The sequence below is a fragment of the Geotrypetes seraphini genome, chromosome 6, assembly GCF_902459505.1.
Source record: "Geotrypetes seraphini chromosome 6, aGeoSer1.1, whole genome shotgun sequence".
Taxonomy (NCBI): domain Eukaryota; kingdom Metazoa; phylum Chordata; class Amphibia; order Gymnophiona; family Dermophiidae; genus Geotrypetes; species Geotrypetes seraphini.
In genome coordinates, this window is record NC_047089.1 from 37,974,682 (window position 1) to 37,999,126 (window position 24,445).

Genomic DNA, 24,445 nt, shown 5'->3' on the forward strand with positions numbered 1-24,445 from the left:
AGAAGCAGTGATACAATGAATCATGCAACCATATTTTGGTCATCTTAAAGAGGAGCCAGATAGTATAGTTTAGAGAGAATGTTTCAATATTCAAAGGGAGGGTGACAAACATCAAACATAAGAATGTATAGATTTTGCATTTATTAGTTACACCTTACACATTTTACACCTTATGCTGTCTAAAAAATACAGTTCAAAGTGCATTACTGTAGGAGATTTTCACTGATCTCAGCAACATATTTGTATCTACCCTTTCTGAATGAAAGAATTATAGAAATGGTCAAAAGGTATAAGAAACCAAAAAGTCTTACTGCATAAGATTTCATGCCTTTTTATTATAGCAAGCCAAAATTAGTCAGTTTGGATACTTTTTACAATGAGAGAGTGCAGTTTATGCCCATTTCTTTGGCAGTATAGCTCAAACTCAGGTTGACTTGGTCTGCAGTCTTTTTTTTTAATTTTTTTAAATAGATTCAGGTTTGGAGTTTGACTGGAGAACTTTCACTTTCTTCTTGCAGAGCCACTCCATTGTTATTTTTGCCTTGTGCATAGGCCCATTGTCCTGTTGAAAAGCAAATCTCCCTAGATACAGATTAGAAAACATTTTCCTACAGGATCTGCCTATATTTTATACTTTCATATTTCCCTTGGTCTTCACAAGCCACCCTATTTAATGCTGCAAAGTGTCCTTATAGCATGAGGCCACCACAACCATGCTTTGTCATAGAGATGATATTAGCAGGGTGATGTGCAGCGTTTGTTGTAAACCGTACATACAATTAACTTTGAAGTAACTTTGGTCTTATCAGATCACAAAGCCTTCTCTTGCTTGTGTGGAGTGTCCTCTAAGTGTTTCTTTACAAATGCAGTGTGGCATATCATATAGATTTTCTTCAGCAATAACTTCCTTTTTGCCATCCTTTCATACAGGTCATATTAATGGTGTAATCTTGAAACTGTTCAACAGCATTTTTGAAGTTTCAGATTTGGATGGGATGGCTTGATTAACCAATGTCTTGTGTCAAACAGTTTCTACTTTTTTTTAAATTAGCTCATACCTTCAGTGACAGCTTTGCAAGGGGTATCCACATATTTAAATGTTCTTATAGCCTTCCCCTAGTCTACTATGCTTTTGAATAACTTTATTCTGGAGAACAGCTTCATCTAGGAGTATTTGAATCAACTCAATTTCTATGATTGGATTCTATTTAACTTATAGGTCCTGTTAATGGCATTTTTGTAAATGGAGCTAGTTTGGATTTGCTCAGTCAAGTTTTCTAGTCAAGTCCTTTTGGCTTCTTAATTACTCTGAATATTTCTATAATTCTTTCATGTTGAAAGTATAGAACAAAAAGTATCAAACTGCAGTCTTAGAGAACTGCAAACCAATCTGGTTTTCAGGCCTTCCCTGATGAATATTGAGCTATTTCTCTTATGAGCAGATATTGATCAGATTTCTCTTATGAATATTTATTAGGAATATCCTGGAAATCTGACTAGTTTTATAGTCCTCCAGGACTGTAGTTTGGCACATTTGGTGTAGAGAATGTTCTGTAGATCAGTGAAACACACTCATACTTCAATGCATTTTGAATCATATTTTTTAGGCAGCAGAGTGCGAAGAATGTACAAGAATGTGAAGACTTACCAGGCACTATAGAGAAGTCCTATAAGCTACATAAGGCAAGAGCAGCCCCATAAGCTACATAAGGCAAGAGCAAGATTGTGGGAGGTACGGTGAGAAAGCAAGAACATAATTTAAAATGATACCCAGATTCTTTATCAAATCAGAAAATGTCATAGAATCAGTAGAAACAAATCCCAAGAGAACACAGGGGTGGTGCAGTGATCTGAAAAGAAGATAACTTTATTTTGTATGCCTTCATTTAAAAAAAATGTGTGTGCTCAAAACCAGCACAGAAGATGGGAAGTAGACAGAAAAATAGCATAGTATTTGTGCATCAGCAACACTATGATGTGAACAAAGCTGCAAGGCACTGGGACATTGGATTCCCCTTGGTCTTTGATCAGATTCCAGTGCAATATGAGATAAGGTTCAGATTCCAATGCAGTATGAGATAAAAAGCTTAAGGGTGTTATTAGATTCCTCATTGTCATTTCGAGGTCATATTGTTGCTGTAATTAGGAATGTAATTTTTAAGATTTGTTTAGTACTGAAACTACAAGGTTTGCTTTCTTCCACCAATTTTTATCAGGTTATGCAATGTTTTGTACTGCTGCGTCTTGATTATTACAATGCTTTTTTATGTGGATTGCCTAAGAAGTCATTGAGGGCCTTGCAGGTGGCCCAGAATGTGGCAGCACAGGTGATTGGAGGTATTCCACGTTATACATATGTGTTCCTTTTGTTAATTGATTTGCATTGGCTTCTGATTGCTTGGTGGATTCAATTTAATATTGTGGTTTTAGTGTATAAGGTGTTATATCAAGCCTTGTGAGGCGGGGTTGTGGGTTTGCTACAGTAAAACATCTGCTTCATTAGTGTGCTGGAGCAAAAAGAAGGTTTGCAGGACACTGCTATTGCAGATGGTCAAGTAGGTGGACTTAGAACAGGTTTTGTTGAGCAAGTGAAACAAAAAGCAGACTGAAGGGGCTAAGAGCCAGTGTGAAGGATACAAAGTAAAATAGTATAATAGTGGGTACACTTCTTCCTCGTTATTTGCGGGAGATAGGGGAAGAGCCGGACTGTGAATGGCGAAAAACCGTGAATATCCGGCTCTGACCCACCCCCGCCTTCCTTCCGCCTCCCCCCGACATCCCGGCCTTACCTGGTGGTCTAGCTGGTTTTCGGGGCAGGAGCATAGGAAGATCGCTCCTGCCCCGAAAACAAGCTAGACCACCAGGTAAGGCCGGAATGCCAGGGGGAAGACAAAAATATGAGGGTTTTTTTTCCTCCTCCCCCCCCCAAAAAAAATTGCAATTATGTGAAATCGCAAGTAGGGAAACCGCGATTGGGGAGGGGGTAAGTGTAGTATTCTTGGAGAGCAATGACAATAATAAGATGGGAGTGAGAGAAACAGAATCAAGTGACCATATCCTAAGAAATAGAACAGAATGGACTTATTAGCTGAAGGAAGTTTGTTTCTTGCCCCTGGTCTAGGATTGTTTTGATTTCTGGGTTGAGCTGGGAGGAAGATTATAAATATATGGGGAAATGTTCCAGATAGCTATGAATGAAGACTAATGGCACTGTATTCAAACCAAGCTGATTCTGATTTGTGCTGGAAGCCCAAAGAAGCAAGAGAAAAAAGCAGTAAAGAGCAAGTAAATAAAATATTTTGCAAAAATAGTACTGTGTATATAATAAGTACACTTCTGAGCATGATGGAAAACATATTTTTATTGTACTTTGATATCATGCCACTTACTTTGAAGTCTTTGTAGTGTAACGATGTGCCTATTTTAAGGTGTATAACGGATTATACATTCACTCTGAAAATTGAAAGGCCTTGTATTTACAGATTACATTTAAGAATGAGGTTGGCCAGTATGACCTGGAGGTAACTACATTTCAGCTGGCTGTTCTGTTTGCCTGGAACCAAAGACCAAGGGAGAAAATCAGTTTTGAAAATCTGAAACTGGCAACAGAGCTTCCTGATGCAGAGCTAAGAAGGACTTTATGGGTAATGTTCTTATTTTATTTTCAAAGAATCATTTTACTTGGATTCAAACAGCAAAATACCCTAGTGTAACTTAATGTAACCCACTTTGTGTTACTAGTGAAAAAGGTGTGAGCAAAATCCATATAAATTAAAATGTAAAACAATGTGATAAAAAGGCAATAAAGGCAATAAAATTTACATGTCTATTGCAAAAAAATAGCCCTGCCACCAGTTTTGTGTCTTTGTAGATTCTGGTTTTGTTTGGATCTCTACAGAGATTGCTCATAGTACAGTCTGACATGATTATTCATTGTTCTTTGTAGGACAGTGGTTCTCAACCCAGTCCTTAGTGCATACCTAGCTAGTCAGGTCTTCAGAATTCCGACAATAAATATGCATGAAATAGATTTGCATGTACTGCCTCTATTTACAGAATAGCACATAGGTGGAATTTTGACATTTGTGTATATTTGCACATGTAAATTGCATATATGCCTTTATTCTAATAATTTACATGCATATTCAGCAAGTAAATGTTAGTACTTATTTCATGGAATTATCCCCTTTGAGACAGTGCACTGAATTGCTTTAATATCCTGTGAGCATGTCATAATTTGCTCTAACTTCACTGAATTTTTAGCTGAACTAATAGGGCATATGGCAAAATAGTTCAAATTAATTTATACTCCATAAATATAGTAAAAATCTAAGCAATTGAAAAGTAAAAATTCTGTTACGTCCCTTCCGAATTCCATACATTAGGTGTTCAATCCCAAACCGCAGTCCGGGTATTGCAGAAATCCACAACTTTTATGAGCACATGCTCCACCCACTTAGCATGAGAGTTAGTAAACAATCCCAGTTTCAATTTCTGCAAGCAGTCCATGCAGAAGTTTTTTGCAGATGCAATGCTTCTATTTCTTATTTTTTCACTTAAAGTTCATTTCTCGGTGGCTTCAATGACTTGAGACTCCTCCCCAGTGGTCCTCTGTCAGAGAAAAGAACGTAATCCTGCGGTACTGGAATGCAGCTTCACAGAGAAGCTCTGGTGAATCTGTGGCGTCAGCCTGCTGTGTGCCACCTTCTTGAAGAACCTGGGGTCCTTCCCGTGGGAGTCTGCTGTCAGAGGTTTCTAGCGCAGGCTGTATCCGTGTCTGGACGGAAACCCACCCAGGTTTCAAAGCGCAGGCTGCCTTTCCTGCCCCTGACCGCTTGGCACAAGATCCTTGGGGGCGGAGGTTGTAGTCTGTATCTGGCCGACTGGCAGTCCTAAGATCTTCCATTCTGTGCATTTGGTGCTGTTTCTGAGGCAGGAAATTATTTCTCTCCACTTAGCTGCTTTTAAAAATACTGACAGGCAAAGGCACTGCAGAACTGTGAGTACCTCCATTATTTCCTTTGGGGAATGATTTAAAAGTCATTTTTCATAATTTCTTTGGGTAGGATTCAGGTCCCCCATCTCCCCAGACCCCAAATCTCTATTTTTTTATTTTCAGTTTTTGTTTATTTTTGCTGTTTTTGATGCAGATTTGTGATGGCGGCCATCTTGGATTTTAAAATCGATCTTTTTTTCTAACTTCTATTTCTGCCTCAAAAAACCCTCAATTTGACTCAAAATTATTTGGGATGGACTCCCTATCTCCTAATCTTCTGAATGTGAACATTGATTGCGCCAGATGGGTGCCGGATCAGTGATTGTGTACCGCGTGCCGTAGCATGCTGGGGGAGGAGGCGGGAGCTTCGGACTTTGCCTCTTCTGAGTAATCTTGGGCTGAGGAGCCGGCCTAGGTCTGTGCCTTCCAAAGAAAATCTCGCCTATGGGCTGCTCTGGAATCTGGCGCTGTATGCCTGTGTCCCGAGTCTGGAGACTCTTTTAATACGACGCAAATACTTCAACAGAGCCCTACCATGGTTACGGAGTGGGCCTTTTCACCTGATTTTATTCAGCACCTCTGAATGGTGTATCTTCAGACCCTGCTCGTTTGACGCAGCCGGCAGGAGCATTGGAGCTTTTTCGATCTGTGTTGTCTGTGTCGAAGCTTCCTGTTTGGAAGCTGTCTCATTTAGCCATGCCAGATCTTGATTGCAGTAGTTCTCATGCAGATTTTATGATTCTTCTGTCTCCTGCCATTGTATTTAATTTGGATCCGGCTGATGCATTACCGCAAGCCTACGTCAGGCGGGAAGGCACTTGCACATGCGCGGTGCAGATAGTGGCAAAGTTTCTTAAGACTTGGTGACAGTTCACTTTCAATGCTGTCCATACCAGGCTCTGTGGATGATCTTACCCACATGTGAGAATATCTCTTCTGTCCCGAGATAATACCTGTTTCGGCAAGTAACTGTGCTGAGTCCTCCAGGGAGTATCAGAAAGAAGATTATCAAAGGTAGAAACCTAATCTTCCAATAAAGGGGAACAAAGTATCTTGTTAAATATATAATATGCAAAAATAACTATAAACGAGGGACATACACAAAAATAAATTTCCTGGGATTGTTTTGGTCCCAAAGGTTATAAAACTGCATAGTAGCAAAGGTAGGGAGATGAAAGGTTAGGGAGATGAAATTATAGACATGTATTAAAATATTCATTATACATAGATTTAAAAATATACTCATTATACAATATATACAATGCTGAGAAAAATTTGTGAATACCCTAGGATAGTCTGTAGTTTAGCATAACTTATGCTTAAAAAAATAATTTATCCTAATCTAACTTGATGGGATAAAGATGACCCCAGCTAATAAATTGCTTAGACAAAAAGACTATATTTGGATTATTTATTTAACAAAAAGTATTAAGTATTCATGTGTAAAATGAATGTGTTGCCTTCATTCATTAAACTGTGGTACCTTCTTGAATAGCAATAAATTCCACAATATATTTCCTGTAACTTTTAGGGCCTCTTTTATGAAGCGGTTTAACACAGGCCGCTGCGGTAACAGCCCCGACGTCCATAGAGATTTTAAGGGCTTCGGGGCTGTTGCTGTGTGGCTTTGTAAAACAGGCTCTTAGTCTCTCACAGGCACCTTTGAAAACTTTTTTTATTTTAATTTTTAGACCAAAACAAGCAGAGGATACATAAAAAAATAGCAAGAACAGTTCCAAGTGAACAATGCAAAAGATATACTGTGACTCTTCAGTATAAGGCATAACCTTTGAGAACTTTTGACCCGTTCTTCCAAATATAATTGTTTCAACTCTGACATTTGCGGGCTTCTTTGCATGAACAACCCACATCAGTTTTTGTCACAATATTTCAACTGTAACCATTTATATGTAGTATTTAAGTAAATGAAACATAGCATAGTAGATGATGGATGGTAAAGACCTAAATGGCCTATCTGGTCTACCTAGTAAGGTGGTTAGAATTGTACATTCTGTTCAGTCTATAATGATATCATCTTAAAAGTGAAGAGAGACATTTGGCCTGTCTATTTGCATCCTAGCATCTCTGGCTTTGGCCCCCATCTCATATTATTTTGTTGCCTCAAAGTTATCAGAAACTATCACCCCAAGGTTTTCCTCCTCTATACACATAATCTTTTCTGTTCCTGTCATATATGTAGATCCAATGAACTTCTACATCCCAGGTGTTTTAATATGCACCTCTTTGTGATAAAGCTTAATTCCTTTTCATCCATAGTAGATCAGTCCAGAACAAGTGGGTTATATCCATCTACCAGCAAAGAGGCCGAGAAAAAAAAGTAGTTTCAAGTGATTCGGCCCTTAAGGGTATTGTACAGCCTAGAATGCTCAATATTTTTTCTGTCTCCAAACAGATTGTAGTCAGTCAGACTGTGCAGCTCTTCCTTGGTGCTTTTATACAAGCTCCTGACCTAGTTATAGATTATATGTTAGTTAAGCAGGGAGTTCTTCTTTTCATATTTGGCTCCTGTTATATTTGTTTTAACTGGAGCAGGGGTGACACTTGGTGCTGCTGAGTCACCCCCTCCCTCCCCAACTCCTTTATTGGGCTGAGTTGTTTTGGGCAGGGGTGACACTTGATGGTGCTGAGTGTTCCCGTCCCCATTTCTTCCTCTAGACCAGTGATCTCAAACTTAAACCCTTTGCAGGGACACATTTTGGATTTGTAGGTACTTGGAGGGCCGCAGAAAAAATAGTTAATGTTTTATTAAAGAAATGACAATTTTGCATGAGGTAAAACTCTTTATAGTTTATAAATCTTTCTTTTTGGCTAAGTCTTGATAATAATATTGTAATTTATAGCTAAAGAGACATATGATCAAGAAACTGTTTTATTTTACTTTTGTGATTATGATAAACATACCGAGGGCCTCAAAATAGGACCTGGCGGGCCGCGAGTTTGAGACCACTGCTCCAGACTAAATTATAAGGAGTTTGAGACAAAATATTATGCTGCCTTCTGTGTAAAACGGCTGCAACTGTTTGCGTTCGGCATTTTTACATTGCTATTTATTCATTATGTCTGATCAGGGTGGCAGTCACAAGTCTTCAGGAGTCCCACAATAAATATGTGTGAAATAGATTTGCATGTACCGCCTCTATTGTATGCAGCTCTATTTTATGTATATTAATTATGGATATCCAAAAAATCTGAGTGATATGGTATGCCTTAAGGACTTGGTTGAGAACCACTTTCCTAAAATATATTGCTTCTGTATTTCCTTTTTTGGTCCAGGGATAGAATGAAAAACTAATCAGAACTAAATCACTTTAGTGCTGTTCTTGTACCAATAACCCTTGCTTTTTCTGGGGATAAAGTACATAATCTCTGATGCTACCTACAGGCTACCACTTCTCAGATGCAAGTGAGAAAACTAATGATTTAAATGGAAGAATAAGATAATCCACCCCCCACCCTCCCAATTAAAACATTTTATTTGGTCATACAGCATTTTGAGGGCAGTTCTATAAAGGTGTACCTATATTTAAGCACCTAGAGGGAGCCTTTTCTATAAAGGAAAATACTATTCCTTTATAGCAGTGGTTAGCACTCTGTTATGTGTAACTTAAAGGATAAGTTATCACCTGTGGCTCCATTATTTAGGTGCAAACATATATACCAACTCTGGCTAGCACAACTTTTGTACCTAAATTATAGGTGCATATTTTATCTGTTACGCTGGTACTTTATAAAGCAGGGGTTCTCAATCCAGTTCTATCTTCTGGCTCTATTATGGATTTTTTCTGCCTTCTGTCAGCAGTGCACTTGGCAGTTTGGATCCTCAGTTTGAGTATTTCTTTTTCATCGTCTTTACAGTTAAATTGAGGACGGGAATCCTTATTACCCTCACCCACTTACATTTCAGGTTTCTAGTGGTACAGTCTCTGTTGTTTTCTTTTGGTACCATAGCGTAAAGGCACTTGATGCAAGAGAAAAATGGGAGAGATATTTTTCTCTCCGCACAGGGTACTTCTAGAGGCTCTGTACCTGACTCGGTGTACAACTTGTATGTCAGTACAGTATATGCCTCGCTTGATGGATCATGTATTGTGATAACCTGACATTTACCCTCGTCTATTTAATATGATCTAATATGTATGATTATGAAATCCATTGCTTTGCTATGCCAAATACTGAGCATTCTAGGTTGCATGATTCACTTGAGAGTGAACCACTTGGAACTACTTTTCTTTTCTGTCCCCCAACTGCTGGTAAACAGACATAACCCACTTGTTCTGGAATGGTCTGGTAGGACTAAAGAAAATAAAATTATCAAGTAAGACCTTGTCAAGCATTCATAATTACTGAACACTGACTTCTTATCGCTACATCACCAGGGACCGGGAGGCCAGAGGGAAGTGGGACGATGGTGGGGAGAAGGGGAAAACATGCTGGCCTTCGCTGAGGATACCCACAGCGCTGGCGCCTATGCAGCATTTCCCAACCGACCCCCCCCCCCCACCGTAAGCTCTGATATCAGGTCTCCTAAAGCAGAAACAGCAGGGGACAGCCAGCAAGAGGCAGCGCTTAGGACAAGCTTTTTGCTGCCAAAGTGCTGCTGCTGTGTTTTAGGAGGCTCAAAGGTATTCGGGGAGAAGGGTTGGTCAGTGAATCGGAAAGCTCGATTTTTTTTTTTTTTTTTAAAACGAATCAATTTGAATTGATTCACCGATGTGAATCAGGCAGCACTATTATGTATTAGTTCACATACTGATTCTGAATTAGTCTTATTGTTTCTACTTTGTATTAGAAGCTAAATGAATTTCAGTTTCTGTTTCGGTTATAGGGCCAAAACTGGTCCAGAATCTTTTTTCTGCTCACTTTTGGTTTTGGCTGAATGGTTATTTTAACTTCTGGCCATGTTTTTGGTAAAAAATGATTTGTTAAGAAAGCTGAAAATTTGTGCTTCGTCTTATTTGTCTCCCTTTTTTTCTTCCCCCACTCCCTCCTTCTTTCTCTTCCTCCCCCCAAATGCCTACCCCCATCTTTAGGTTCTTTCTGGGCCCATTTTACAATCTCTGGTGGTCTAGTATTGTAGTTGGGGCAAGAATAATCTCCAGTTAATCCTGCCCATTCTAGCTCTGCTCTTAAACTAGCTGCCATGACTGGTATTGCTCCTGCCTTCACTACACCCATTAGATCACAGGAGTTGCAAGGTGGTTTAGAAGTGGATGCTACTTTTTTTTTTTTTTTTTTTGGGGGGGGGGTTGGTGTTGTGTTTTTTTTAGGGGTAACCTCTTTTGCACATCTAGGTGGCTGGTGGTGTAAGTTCTGGAAGCTGGGAGGAAGGAGCACACATCAAATGGTTTGAGACTAAGATTTATGCTGGGAAGCTGCAGCAAGTAGCACCAGTGAGTCAGAAATCAACTCCACACATGGTCTTTTCTGCCTGAACCACACTTTACTGCCCTTTAAATGATTTAGGCACAGTATACTTTCTTGTACAATCCCACTTTATTCTGGGACTAATAGTTATTTTCCTCTACCTGCCAGGACTTGTAGGAAACCTCATATTTCAGAGATTTAAGCTTCACCCTTGTCACCTCAGCACTGTCCCCTCAAGAACCATTTTCTTTCCTACAAGCCGGGCTGTCGGAGCTTGTCTTTTCTGCTTTCTCAGTTTTCCCCCTCATGCTGTAGAGGTTCCCTGCGGGGACAACTCTTGACTGCTGGAGATCACAGACCTTTGGAAAAGTCTACTTCTAGGGGGTTGGCTGCATGTCAGTGCACCCTCTGGACAGCCTGCACTTCAGATCGGAGCTCAGGGCCCTTGGGAGTTTGTTCACCCTAGGTTTGTCCGCTAGTGGGTGGAGCGCAGAATGCGTGGCTCCGTTGAGGTGCACCGAGAATTGGGGCCATACTGCATTCTTCCACCAGGCATCTGTGCGGTGTGTCCGAGGGTGGTGGAAGTTCCCAGCCATGGACGTCCGGCCTGTGGGGTAGTCCAAAGATTTGTAGTGCAGCTTGCCTGCTTCCTGTGGCAGAGGATCTCCCTGTAAGCTGTTTCAGCTCTCTCAGCAATGTTTTTCTACTTAGCACATCACAGCCTGAATCAGTGATTTGGGGAGGGGGGGTCTAAAAAAGGGGTTTTTGGGAGATTTCTCTGCATGTCCTACCCCCACACCCTTAAAATCCTAAAATTGACATTTTTAAGGGTTTTTGGTGTTTTTCCTGGGCTATTTTTGTGCAAAATTGGCACAAAAGTTATTTTTAGCACTTGCAAGCTTTGTTTTGCCAGAAAACCTCTCAGATGGACTCATGCCTTATTTGTGGTGGATGGCTGTTAGGTGCGCAGCAATGTTCCACATGTGTTGCATCCCACGATGGGGGGAGGGGGGTGGCAGAATTTGGCCCGACTCTGCCTTCGATATCTGGAGAGAGTCTTCCTGCTATTTCTGCCCAGGTACCTGCAAAAATGGCATCAGGGGTTGGAAGTTCTGGGGATTGCGCACATGGTGCTCCAGAAAAATGCAAGCATGCTTCAAGGGGGGGGGGGGGAATCCCATAAACCCTCCAAACATTCCAAAAAGGGCCATTGGAGCTAGTTCCTGCCCTAGAGGATGGATTTCCCCCCAACTTAGGCTTGCCTAAAAAATCTCTGCCTGTCTCCCTTATGCTGGTGTCCTGGCCAGACGTCAGGACCTCTCCTCCTCTGGATCTGGGCCTTTTCTCTTGTCTCCCTTCTGGGATCCTGATTGGTAAGCAGGTCGTTAATTGCAGTTGCTCCCGATACCCTTTCAGTGCCTCTGCTTACGCTGCTGGAGATGTGGCAGCCCTGGTGGATTTCCAGGATCAGGATCTGAATGGAGCCCCAGATCTGGGGATGGATTTCACTGTGTGCAGTTTTTTTCAAGCTCACATATTTGGTGGATTTGATCTCTGAATCTCTCCAGGAATTGAAGCTGCAGGCTGAGCAGCCTGTCGCTGCATAGTTCCCTTATGTGACCAGAGACCACAATCAGCCTTTTTCTTGCTCATTCTGACAAAGTTTGGATCCATACAGAAATTTGAGAGGCTCCTAAGGATCCCTTGAAATGTGCTCGTGCCATGTCTTGGCTTTCTCCCATTGAAGACACATTTAACAAGCGTTTTGTTTCCCCCAAGGTGGATTCCTCAGTGAAACAGGTCACCAAATGCATTTCTTTTCCCATTGCCGGGGGAGTGGTCCTGAAGGACGCTAGGTCTGGCGTGTGGATTTCCTCCTTAAGCACCTTTTTGACCCGGTGGCCACTGGCATAAAGGCAGTGTTGGCCTCTTCCTTTGTGGCCAGGGCATGCCATTTCCAGCTCTGCCATGATACTGACACTGTTGTGCTCCGGGACCTGGTTTCCTGGTCTCGAGTATGGATTATATGGCTGAGGCCCTTTATGACATGTTGAAGGTTTTCTTTAAGCTGTTCGCCTATTCCATCTCAGCTCGCAGGATATGTCAGTTGTCCGGTAATTCGTCCTCTAAGGCGACCTTGAGCCGTTTGCCCTTCAAGGGTCAATTTTTGTTTGGCCAGGGGTTGGATGCCCTTATGGCCAATGTGAAGGATCGCAGACCTACGTCTTTGCCTGTGACTAGATCCCGGCATTCCAGGAGTTCGGGGCACTCTATTTTTGTCCCTTCTGGCATTCTCATTCGTCCTCGGGCCCCCCAGCTGCCAGCGGCCCTCCTCATCTGCCAGACTGCGTTTCGGCAGTTTGCGGCACCAGCTGCCCATGGAGAGTCATGTGGCAGTGCCTGCACAGAAACAGTTCTGACCCCAGGCTGGTGCCTCCCCTCCTGCATATGAGGCGGTAGTTGTTGGCCATTCTGGCTGAGTGGCAGGCAATTACTTCCGACCTTTGGATCTTGGAGGTCCTCCGGGACAGCTACAAACTAAAGTTTCTCTGTCCTCATACCAAATATTTCCTGTATTCCCTAGTGGGCTGCCCCAAGAATACAGCTCGTGTACAGGTCACAATCCGCAGATTACGGACTATTGTGGTTATAGAACCTATTCCAGAGCAAGACTTGGGCTATGGGAGATACTCAAGCTTCTTCATCGTTCCAAAGAGAGGCTCTGAAGATTGGAGACAGATTCTAGTCCTCAATGCAGTTCGTCTTGCTGCTTCATGAAGATACAGTGCACTTGATGATCATCTCGGTAGCTCCGGGGGAGTTTCTATCCTCCATGAATCTGATGATGGAGACATATCTCCACATTCCCATTTTTCCAGACCACCGGAAGTATTTGAGGTTCCACGTCCTGATGGAGCATTTCCTATTACAGCTCTCACCTTTGGGTTGGAGATGGCCCACGGAACCTTCCCCAAAATGATGGTGGTAGTGGCAGCCCATCTTCACACCATAGGTATCTTGGTTCACCTCTCTCTGGACGTCTGGTTGATCAGTACTTCCTCAGAGTCCGAGGGGCATCAGGCTGTTCATCAGGTTGTGCAGTTGCTGCAGTGCCTAGGCATGGTGATCAACTTCAGGAAGAGTCACCTCAAGCTGCCACAGGATTTGGAATACCAGGGTATTTGCTTTCACATGGCCCAGAACAAAGTGTTTCTGCCCGTGTTTCGTCAGCTCAGACAGGTTTTCAGGGACCACCTGGTCACTTTGATCTCAACAGCCTAGCTGTATCTCCAGGTTCTGGGGCCATGGTGGCGATGTTTGGTTCCTTGGGCCAGAGCCCATTTGCATATGCTACAGGATGCTCTGATTTCACACTGGAGTCTACAACAGTACCCGCTACATGTACCCTTACCCTGGACATCAGTGGCACGGAACAGTGTTGCTTGATGGCTGTAACCTCTTGCTCTCCAAGGGACTTTCCCTCTGGATTTTGGGGTGGGGGTGTATGACCTTCCCTCTTCAAGGCCGGTGGGCTCGCTCAGAGTGCAAGTGCTTACCCCTTTCCTATTGTTTTTTCCCTTACTCATTTTCTTTACTATTTTTAACTTGTATTTCTTTTCCCATTCCTTTCCTTTTGTATCATATATTTTGTCTTGTCCATCATATTTAAATTAGTCTGTTTCCCTTTGATTATTGTAATACAATATTTTAACATTTTGTACATCGCTTAGAATTTTGAATAAGCGATTAATCAAATACAGAATAAACTAGAAACTTGGTCTCTCAATCGTCTAAAAATTTGGGTGATATGACTGGTTCTCCTCCACTTCGAAGGTCATCTCAGTCATCAAGCCCATGGTGGTGGCTTCCGTCAATTGGCAGGGGGACACCAGGAAAGCCTCCCTGAGCATGGAGGCTCAGCTTCTTTTCCTGTGGGCGGAGAAACACCTAGTGGTGCTGTCAGCAGCACACATGGCCGGAGTGGACATCATTCAGGCGGCTTTTCTCAGTCATCAGACTCCGGATCCCGGAGAGTGGTCCCTATCTCACAGGGCATTCGATTGCATAGTGGTGCAATGGGGGTGTCCCACATTCAACCTCTTTGCAATAAGAAAACTGATTGGTTCTTCTGTTGATGTCATGAGGCCGACAGTGAAGGCCTGGATGCTCTGGTTCAACCCTTGCCAAGGTCTCCTATATGTCTTCCCTTCGTGACCGCTTATAAGGCTTGTTGCGATGGATAGTGACTCTCGGAGGTCCTGTGTTCCTTGTCACACCTGATTGGTCGAGGCACCCGTGGTTCAGTTCCAGCTGGATCAGGGGCTCTGGCTCCCTTGTCTCTTTGCTGCCTCATGCATGGCCTATTTGTGTTGCAGGATCTGAATCGCTTTGGTCTTACGGTCTGGCTATTGAATGCATGGCCTTAACTCAATATTTTTTTGGATGTAGTTGACACATTGCTTCGCAGCACAAAGACATTCCCATGGCTGCCTATACAACGGCTTGGAGATGTTATCAGGCATGGTGCATACTGAGACAGGTGGACCCGTCTGTTCCGTTGCTTTCTCGTATCCCGGAGTTTCTGCAAGATGGTCTGAGGACAGGCTTGATGCTGGCTTCTCTCCTTGTGCAGATTGCCGTTTTTTCTTGTATGGGCCCTTTTTCTCTAAGGGGCTCCAAAGCAGCTCATCTGGATGTCGTATGTTTTCTGCGGGGCGCTCTTAGGCTTCGGCCTCTGCTGCGCCTTCCATGTCTGACTTGGAATCTCAACCTGATTCTCCACTGTCTGGCTTGTCCACCTTATGAGCCTCTGGAGCGGGCATCCCAAATGGATCTTTTGATCCAGACTGCATTTCTGGCAGCCATTACCTCCGCCTGCAGGGCTTTGGAACGTCAGATTCTTTCCTGCCTGGATCCCTTTCTGTGTATTTTAGATTCTGGTGTGGTGCAACACACTATTCCTTCTTTTCTTCCAAAAGTGGTTTCTGCTTTCTACGTGAATCAGGAAGTCCAGCGTTCTGCTTTTGCTTCCTCTGGCTTGAGGGAGCAGGACTGGGTATTGCGGTTCTTGAGCGTGTACAAGCTATTGTTGCAGTGCCTGGAGGTTACGAACGATGTTTGCCTCTGACCATCTTTTTTGTGTTGGTGGGTCCTGCCCGCAAGGGCAGGCTGACTTCCAAGGTCACTGTTTCCTGACTGTTCCGTATTGCCATGGCCATGGTGGATGGAAAGAAGTCCCCTGCCTTGTGGTGAGGGCTCTTTCTGCCAGAGGTATTTTCATCCTCTTTGGCAGAGTCGACAGCGATCTCTTTGGAAGATATTTGCAGGGCCGCTACCTGGTCCTCTTTGCATACAATCCTGTAGTTTTACAAGATCAATGTGGCGGCCAAGCAGGATTCTGTTTTTGGTGCCTGCGTTTTGGCGGCAGGCTCATCAGTCCCACCCTGATTCTCCAGAACTGCTCTGAAACATCCCACTAGTCATGGAATAAAGTGTGATTGTATAAGAACGAAAGATTAGGTTTTTACCTTTACTAATCTTCTTTCTTATAAATCCACACTTTATTCCGGGAACCCGGCCTATGCTTTACTGATTCACCTATTATTTGCCTTTCCAAGTTGTACTGGTAAGCTTGATTTTGGTTTTCTGACCAGTCTTTATAAGAGTGCCCTCAGACAGGGTTTAGCACTCAGTTTTGGGAGGTCCCTAGTTAGGGTGCCCCCTTCGGACAGTGCAGACGGTGTCTCCTTATGGCACTGTTTCTTGTTATTCAGGTTTCCAATGTTTAATTACCTGGTCCAATTATGTTTCATTGTTGCTGTTTTGCATTTCTTAATATGTGGAGATTAGACTTAATTGTCAGGGAGAGTGTCCTCGTACCCCTCTCTTTCTCCTGTCTTTTTCCTCTACAGATGTTCCTGGCTGCTTTACAACTAACTGGTTATTGAGGGAACAGTGCTGAGGTGACAGGGGTGGAGCTTAAGTCTCTGAAATATGAGGCTTCCTACATGTCCTGGTGGGTAGAGGGAAATAACCCACTAGTCCCAGAATAAAGTGTGGATTTACAAGAAAGATTAGCAAAGGTAAGAACCTAATCTTTCTTTATCTTCACTGATCAAGTAGTAACTATTTACAGTTCTTTCCTTCTCTCTCTGAGTATAAATTGAAATACAATTAATAATTAATTCCCTTAGATGGTTAAACTTACTCACTGGGTTATTGAGGGACTTTCAAGCATAATGTTTAGATTATTTGCTGGTCATATTGATAGGTGTAAACCACTTAGGCTATAAGAGGTATATAAATACTTAAAACAAATAAATGTTAATATTAGTGCTTATTTATTATTCACTTAAGTTTCCCCAACCTCCAGATACTGGCAGGTGGCTCCAGTAGAAAGATGGTAATAAAAAGAAAATTATTATACCCTTCAGCCCTGGTTGTTGCAGCAGAAACGCAAACTGACCTCCTGCTCCTTTCCTTTAGGATTTTTGTAGGGGTGGACAGATCCCCAATTCTTGTCCACTAAAACAAGGCAACAACTGTCCCTGATCCTTCTTGAATCCTTGCTTCTCTAGCAAGTGCCTTTTAATGGCCAACTTGTGAAGGTATGAACCAGCTGATTCTTTCAGTTAGGCTACTGCTTCAGGCATATGTAAAGGGACTTTCTTGTAGTTAACAAGGTCAGAGGCAGGAGAAGAAAGTACAACAAAGTGAGATAGCAAGGAGTAGGCTTAAATACTCGGAGAGAATGCCTTCACTGCCACAGAACTTTCTCTCCTAAAATGGTAAGGCCCTCCCAGGCGTCTACCAACTTCCAGCATCTTCTAAACTAAGTTCCAAATCTTTTTTATACTGGAGCTTTCTATAGACTAGTTGGAGCCTTTCCTGACAGGTGCAGGATGTACAGAATTCATCAAGAGGCTACCATAGCATGGACCTCAGGAGCACTGTTGGAATAAAGGGCAGGCACTTCCCTACTGTTGGCTAGCTAGCTTCTCCCTGCTGAAGCCAGAAGTGAGGGCACTAACACTAACATGACTTTTAGGGAACAGGCAGATTTAACCTGCTCAATTTCTCATGATGTTAAATTTGTACTGTGATTGCAAGTAATGCAGTTATGATATTACACAATAGCTTATTTAGGGTTGTCCAATGTCGGTGCTCAAGGGCCACAGTCCAGTCAGGTTTTCAGGATTTGCCTAATGAATTTGCATGATATCTATTTGTATGCACTGCTTCCTTTGTATGCAAATAAATCTCATGCATATTCATTTGGGAAATTCTGAAAACCTGACCTGGCAAGGGCTGAGGTTAGACACCCCTGGTTTATATGGTAAACAGTGTTCAAAATAATTGTAACAAAATTTTAGCAGGAATTTTTTAAGTCTGTAAATTTAGGAAGATAAGCTTTTTAGGACTTAGATACTCATGAATTATGGTATCAGCTGTAACTCGAAGTGTGGTGCAGTTAACCACTGTAAAAGCACAGTGGCTTTTAGTTTGTTTTTATTAGCTGTGGTCCATGTATGTGGAGGCTATTTTGCTTGGAGGTAAAATAGAAAGAGATTAGGTTTTTACCTTGCTAATTAATATGTTTTCTAGTAGATAGGTGTGTCAATCTGGATGTTGGGGTATTCTCCTCATGCCTCACGAGCTGTGTAGAAGGAATCCACTCTAGGTTTTCAACTCCACCTCCTTTACCAGAAGACTCTGCTCCCCCTTCAATTTGTACCAAAGCAGGTGATAGCCCTACATAGAAACACATAAGAAGGAGGGGTACGGGTAGATTTTGCAAAATATTTCTACTCTGAAAAATACAAGAAACATGTTAAACACTGAAATTGAACAATCTAAACATCAAAATAACCATACCAATTAGAAACATTTATGGAGCTCAACATTCCCCAATGTGTTATATCAATAGCTTAGTCGTCATACCCTTGAGGTCTGACTGACATGAAATCTCAGTTTTGCCTCAAACTTTTTGATTGAAACAGTAGGCAGATGGAGAAAATAACTGACAAGGCTGGGCTCCAAAATGACACGCCTATCTGCTAGAAAACATATTCTAGTGCAATTGGTGTGCCATTTGAGCAGCTAGCCTTGCTCTTAGGTGTGTAAAGAGTACAGAAATGATGGCAAATGATGCAAAATGTTCCAAAAAATTTATTGACTTTTTTAATTTCCATAACAACTATCAAAAGATTATTTCCGTCAATGGGGGTCTTTACAGAAGCAAAAATCTGGCATTTCTAGCAAAGAATCCCACTCTATACTTCGTTGTTCACCAATATAAACCTTATGTCCAGTATGACATCATCACTTGTCAACCAGTCGGCTAACAGAGGCTATCCTTAAGTTTGAACAAAGAAATTTTTGTTTATGCATAAAACATTATTACATACCCAACACACTTTTTGTCATTCTCAAAAAGGTGAAATCAAACCACTTGTCTGTGTCAGACGACACACTTGCTTTGGTAAATTGACAGTTTCAAGTTTCACTGTCACACAGACTCGGAAGACCCAGACCCCCTTTATTGTGAATTCCTATACTGTGCCTCTAGGGCAGTGGTTCTTAACCTGGGTTCGACCGAACCCCAGGGGTTCGGTGAGTCAGTCTCGCGGGTTCGGCGGAGGTCAAAACACACCTCCGACTCATATAGCGCTTCGGTCACGTTCAATCATCTATCAGTTATTCAGTGATTTTGATCAAGACTGATCGTGTACTCGGTTTCTTGATCTATCAATCTGTAACTAACGCCTTATATACATCAATCAATTCCTGATCAAAATTTGTGATTTAACTGATAGATGAATGAACATGACCGAAGCGCTTATGATTCGTGATCATACGCCCCGCTTGCCCATAATTGGCTGCAGGTGATCACGCAACATCGTTTGGCCTATCTGTGCTGCAGGGGATTTGATGCGCACAGTAATCGAATTGTAACTGTTGTGATGGTACGTCGTGTGATACCTATCTTAATATTTTAATCCCTTACTAACTATGTCGAGCAAAATACGAAAGTGGTCGGACGAATATGTACAATATGGATTCACATGTATAACGGAACGTGATGGGAGTCAGCGTCCTAATTGCATGATTTGCAATGCCAAGTTGAGTAATTCTAGTCTAGCTCCGGCAAAACTAAGGGAATAAAGAAGGGTTCGGTGAACACGCATATGAAACTGGTGGGGTTCAGTACCTCCAACAAGGTTAAGAACCACTGCTCTAGGGGGTTTCCATGGTAACAATGTTCCTGGCTCGAACAACCATTTCCAGATGTTACCTCTTAGGCTCCCTTTAAGTTTCTTACATTTTATGTATGTAAAACATTTGAAATTAAATACAAATCATTCTCTCACACATCATTCATACCACATATCACACACATAATCACTCATGGGATCCCATCACACACACATATGCAACACTAATATTTAATTCATAAGATACATAACTTATCTGTATTCAAAAATGTGAAACCCTATATCTTTCACAAGCCAGACTGAGAGGTCTGGTATTAATTAGAGCCATGAGGCTCAAGGCGGGAAAACTCAGAGAGAACAAAGAGAGACAGAAAGACAGAAAACAAGTTGGAGTCACTAAAACAAGATGGAGTCATTAATCCCTCTAGAAGCATGTTACTCATTACCTGATTCCCTCTATGGTCTGGCTTAATAGCAAAATACATAAAGAGAATATTATTATGCTTTTCCTTAATATTAATCTGTAGTGTGTTTTTCTGGCCTTGGCTACATTCATATTCAGATTTTCATGCACCCACTTTTCCGTACGCTTCTATTGGGCGTGGCCTTAACTAACACATGTGCTTCTAACTAGTTTACCCAGAACCATACGAAAAGCCGGCGTTACATGTAGAAAAAATTCACAAAATACTGCCCCATGTCCTGCACACTATCCATTCCATTAACACATTATAGCGCCCCTTACAGCCCATGAGCGAGTGTCACTCCTCACATTCTGGACAAGTGGGGTAATCTCCCCATGGCTGCAAGCCTTTGCAGAAGGAAACCACTTTGGATTTTTTCTGTAACCTTCCTACTTCATAGAGAGCTCTACTCCCACCTATACACCTATAGTTTTTCCCTTATGCCCTTATGCATGCAAGCCTGAAGGAGTGTTTCTGCTCTGCTCTTTTCTTTATTTTATTTGAGTTATTTTCAGATTTTCTTCAGTTTCTCAGTGCTTGGAGCTTCCTTGTTTGTGAGCTCAGCTCTACCTGTGTGGCGAAAAAGCAGACAGTTCTCTGAAGCTGACAGGCCAAATCCTTGTGATACCTGTTAGCCAGCCTGCAGAAGCATTTTTTGTCCTCAGTTAGCATTGCTCACCTACTACTTGGCAGGGGTCTGAGCACAAGCTGTCAGGCATCCATAGGAGGCTTAGTGGTGTCTTGCAGGGTGCCAGCTGCGTTTTTGCCCCCCTCCCTTCTAGCTTTGTGCATCAGTTGGTCTGTGGGGGTGGAGGGTTCAGTGAGATGTCGAGTCAGACTGACAATCCAAAAATTCAACAATGGAGATTCATTCTGTATGAGGCAGTGATTTCTTCTCTTTTTTCAGCTACTTTAGGGAGCTGAGGCAGGCTGCAGCACAGGTCACAATGAGTAAGGCTGTTACAACCTGTGAGGTGAATTGGGGGAAGGGTGTCTGTAAACACCAAATTTGAATGTTTCTGCATGTTTGTATATGCTCCCCCACTCCCCAAAATCCTAAAATTGCCACTTTTGGGGGTTTTATTTTGCCATTTTTAGCATTTTTGGATACCAAAAGTCTGCCGTTGGCCATCTTGTATTTTAGCAATCTTTGTTTCAAAAGTTTCCTGCAACTTTTCGTTTGGCCTGAAAACTGGTGGGATGGAGTCCTCTGGCTCTTTTACCCTTGGTACATGCCAGGATTGCACAAAATGTGTGCCGGAGGAGCATCCTTGTGCCATATGCCGTGATGTATAGGAGGGGGAGGTGAGAGCGTCTGGCTCTGCCTCCCCTTTGCACTCTCAGACCATAGAACGGGTAGCAAGCCCTTTGGTTCGTGCCATTTTCTTTTCTGGGCCCTGAAACAGCAGCTGTTCTGCGCAGAAAGACCAGATGTGCCTGTGCTCAAGAGATGCATATTGGCGTGTTCTTCTATAGACTCAGTTATACCTGATCCAGCATTTTCCCCAGAATTCGTCAATTTGATGTGGAAAGCCTTTTAGGAGAGCCGTCCTGTGGCAGCACAGTCTGGCAGCATTCCAGGCACCACAGATGGGGGAAGAATCTCCCCAAATGCTCTTGCTTTACAGGCTACAGCTGACCAGGGCATGGGAGACATTAAGGATGTGGATACAGATGATGAGTCGTCTCTCACTGTTCCCTTATTGTCTCAGAATGCACCCACCCTGTCAGAGGATGCAAGACCCTAGTCAGGAGCTTTGAAGCCTATGCTGGCTCTTGATTAAGGGGATGATCCTATGGTTCTGCACTTATTCTAACCTGTAGCTCTACTGGATTTCATGTCTGAATCCCTTTGAGAGCTGAATTTGGACTCCCAGTTGGTTCCCTCTACCTCCTCCTCTCTAATGAATGGTGTGAGGGTTCAGTCTTTTACATTTCCCTGTCATCCTGACATCAGTGTCTTGGAGCAGTGGAATGCTCCGGAGAGGTTTCTCAAGGTAGTGACAGTTATAACTCGGCTGTATCCCATGGCAAAGGTGTGCCATCAGCTGTTTACTCAGGCCAAGGTGGATTCCTTGGTTGTGCAGGTTATGAAACATACCTCTCTTCAGAGGGAGGGTGGCATTTGCTTAAAGATATGCAAAATCACCGATTAGATGTGGTCCTCAAGTGACTGAGGTGTTATCTTTGGGAGTCAAGGTGGCCTCTGCGGTGTCCTTTGAGACCCGCGCCTGTCTTTCCAGGCTGCGAATGCTAGATCGCGAGGGCGATGAGCCAGTACCCCAGCTCCTTTTATCAGGAGTTGATTATGTGGCAGATGCTATAATTCGTATCATGAGTAAAGTATTGTCTTACTCGATTTCTGCTCAAAGGATGTTATGGATTGAGCAGTGGGCTGGTGATTCTACCTCCAAAGCAACTGTTATCAGACTCCATTTCAAAAGGAAAGGACTAGATGATTTTTTGACCTGTGTAGTGGATCGTCAACCCAAAACCTTGCTTGACAGCAGACCCAGAGCATCTATAGAGGCACTGGATGATCTAATTTTCATGGCTCCGTGAGGTCTAGACAGTATTCCAAAGTCACGTCCCATAAACTGGCACTGATTATATTTAAAGTACAAACATCTAAAGCCCCGTTATTCCTGGATAGCGTCATTACTCCTTACAATCATTTCATACTCTATGATCAGAAGATAAAAATCTTTGCGTACCATCCTTGCGTACCATCAACACTAGGCGTAATACACTTTCTTCAGTCACTGCCCCTCAAATTTGGAATCTATTACTGGCCCAGGACAGGAAGAAAAATCCTTTGACAAATTTAAAGGGAAACTAAAAAGTTACCTATTTTAGGGACACTTTTGAATAACCCATCTTAGTGCTTATTTGACAGTGACATTAAAAGCAGGCAAGCAACGATTAATGTAACTCCCTTTTGTTTTTCTTTTTCTCTTTTTCTATCCTATACTGATTGTAGTTTTTTCCTTTAAGTAAGTCAGAATCTCCTCCAACAAATTGTTTGTCCTCCCCCCCATTTTTAAATGTACATTGCTTTGAAAGTCTGAAAAAGCAATTTTTATCAAATTTTAAATAAACTTGGAAACTTGGAATGTCTGTCCAAGCCTGAATCTCAACCAGTCTCTGCACTGCTTTGAAGACTTTGCTTGCCTTCTCCGAATGCCCGCTGGAGAGTCCACAAACCTTCCTATTAAAGAACGGGTAGATTCAAGCTTATAACCATCCTGAATAATCTCCAGCACCCAACAGTCCAATGAGATCTGCAACCAGGCCTCTGCATATGCTGAGAGCCTTCCCCCTGTCCTCAGGGGTAAGGCTGCAGTCCTGGCACCATCACACTTGAAGGCTAAAGCAGGATGAAAACTGGAGGCTTGATTTTGCCTAGGTCCTGTAAATCTCTGTTTTGAACCCTAATAGGATCTTCAAGAAGAGGCTTCTCCTGAGTACTGACAAAAACGCCTGGAGTCATGAAAATTAGACTGTCCTGAACCTCTAGAGGTTCATGATCTATGGTCAGAGATTTCAGCTTACGATCTGCCACACTGGTCATAAAATCATCCAGACCCTTTTTGAACAACATTTGTCCTTTAAAGGGAAGCCTGCTGAGTGTAGCCTTGGAGGTTGAATCGTCCGCCCATTGCCTGATAATAGAGATTGAATAAGCTGAGACTTTGCTCCTGATCCTGATGATGTCGTAGAGAGCATGGTCCACATAATTCACACCTGTTAGCATAAGCTGGGGCTAAGGCTTATTCTCCATCAGGGAAGACCACGCATCTTGGTGTGACAAGCATGTACCACAAAGGAGGCCACTGCCGCTGCTCTGAGTCCTAGCACATCAAATTGCCTCTTTAGGCCCAAAACCACTCTGCGATCCTGTGTATCCTTTAAGCCTATGCCTCCCTTGCTTGATAGGGATGTGCACTTGGTCACCTGCACTCCCCTCCCAAGGCATTCACCTTAGGCTGAGCTTTATCCTATGATACTCCTGTGCCATAGGATACAGCTTAGATTTTATTTTGACTACTTTAAGGAGCCCTCAGGAGCCATCCAAGTGCTTTGTGACTAAAACCCTCATGCCAGAGAAATGACGTTCTATGCTCTTATTCTGCTCAAGATAGAACACTGCATGAACAGGGTCTGCTTGATGTCTGATTGTAACTCCCTAAGGGAGTCGGTAAAGGAGCTCAACAGTGTTGAAGGCTTAAACAGCCAGCGTACTGTGGGGTCTTTCCCCTGGTCAGGGGCAGCCACTGTTTCCTGCTTAGGCACTCCTGATTGCAACTTGGTATCTCTCAGCAGGGAAGATTTGCTTTACGACAGCAAGGGCATACAGACTGACTCCTCGTCTTCCAAGTCCCTGT

The 24,445-nt window shown here is 42.7% G+C and overlaps 1 protein-coding gene across 4 annotated transcripts in view; it reads left to right on the top strand.

The window, feature by feature from the left end:
• The window catches only part of CUL5 (cullin 5), a 160,490-nt gene that overhangs the window by 111,481 nt on the left and 24,564 nt on the right, over positions 1-24,445 (top strand). For 3 of the 4 annotated variants that reach the window (XM_033948346.1, XM_033948347.1, XM_033948348.1), the window contains exon 16: positions 3,483-3,644. In XM_033948346.1, coding sequence (XP_033804237.1) covers positions 3,483-3,644 — 162 coding nt within the window. Of the gene's footprint in view, positions 1-3,482; positions 3,645-16,867; positions 16,990-24,445 lie in introns of all 4 variants that reach the window. The other variant, XR_004539837.1, reaches the window with a different exon arrangement.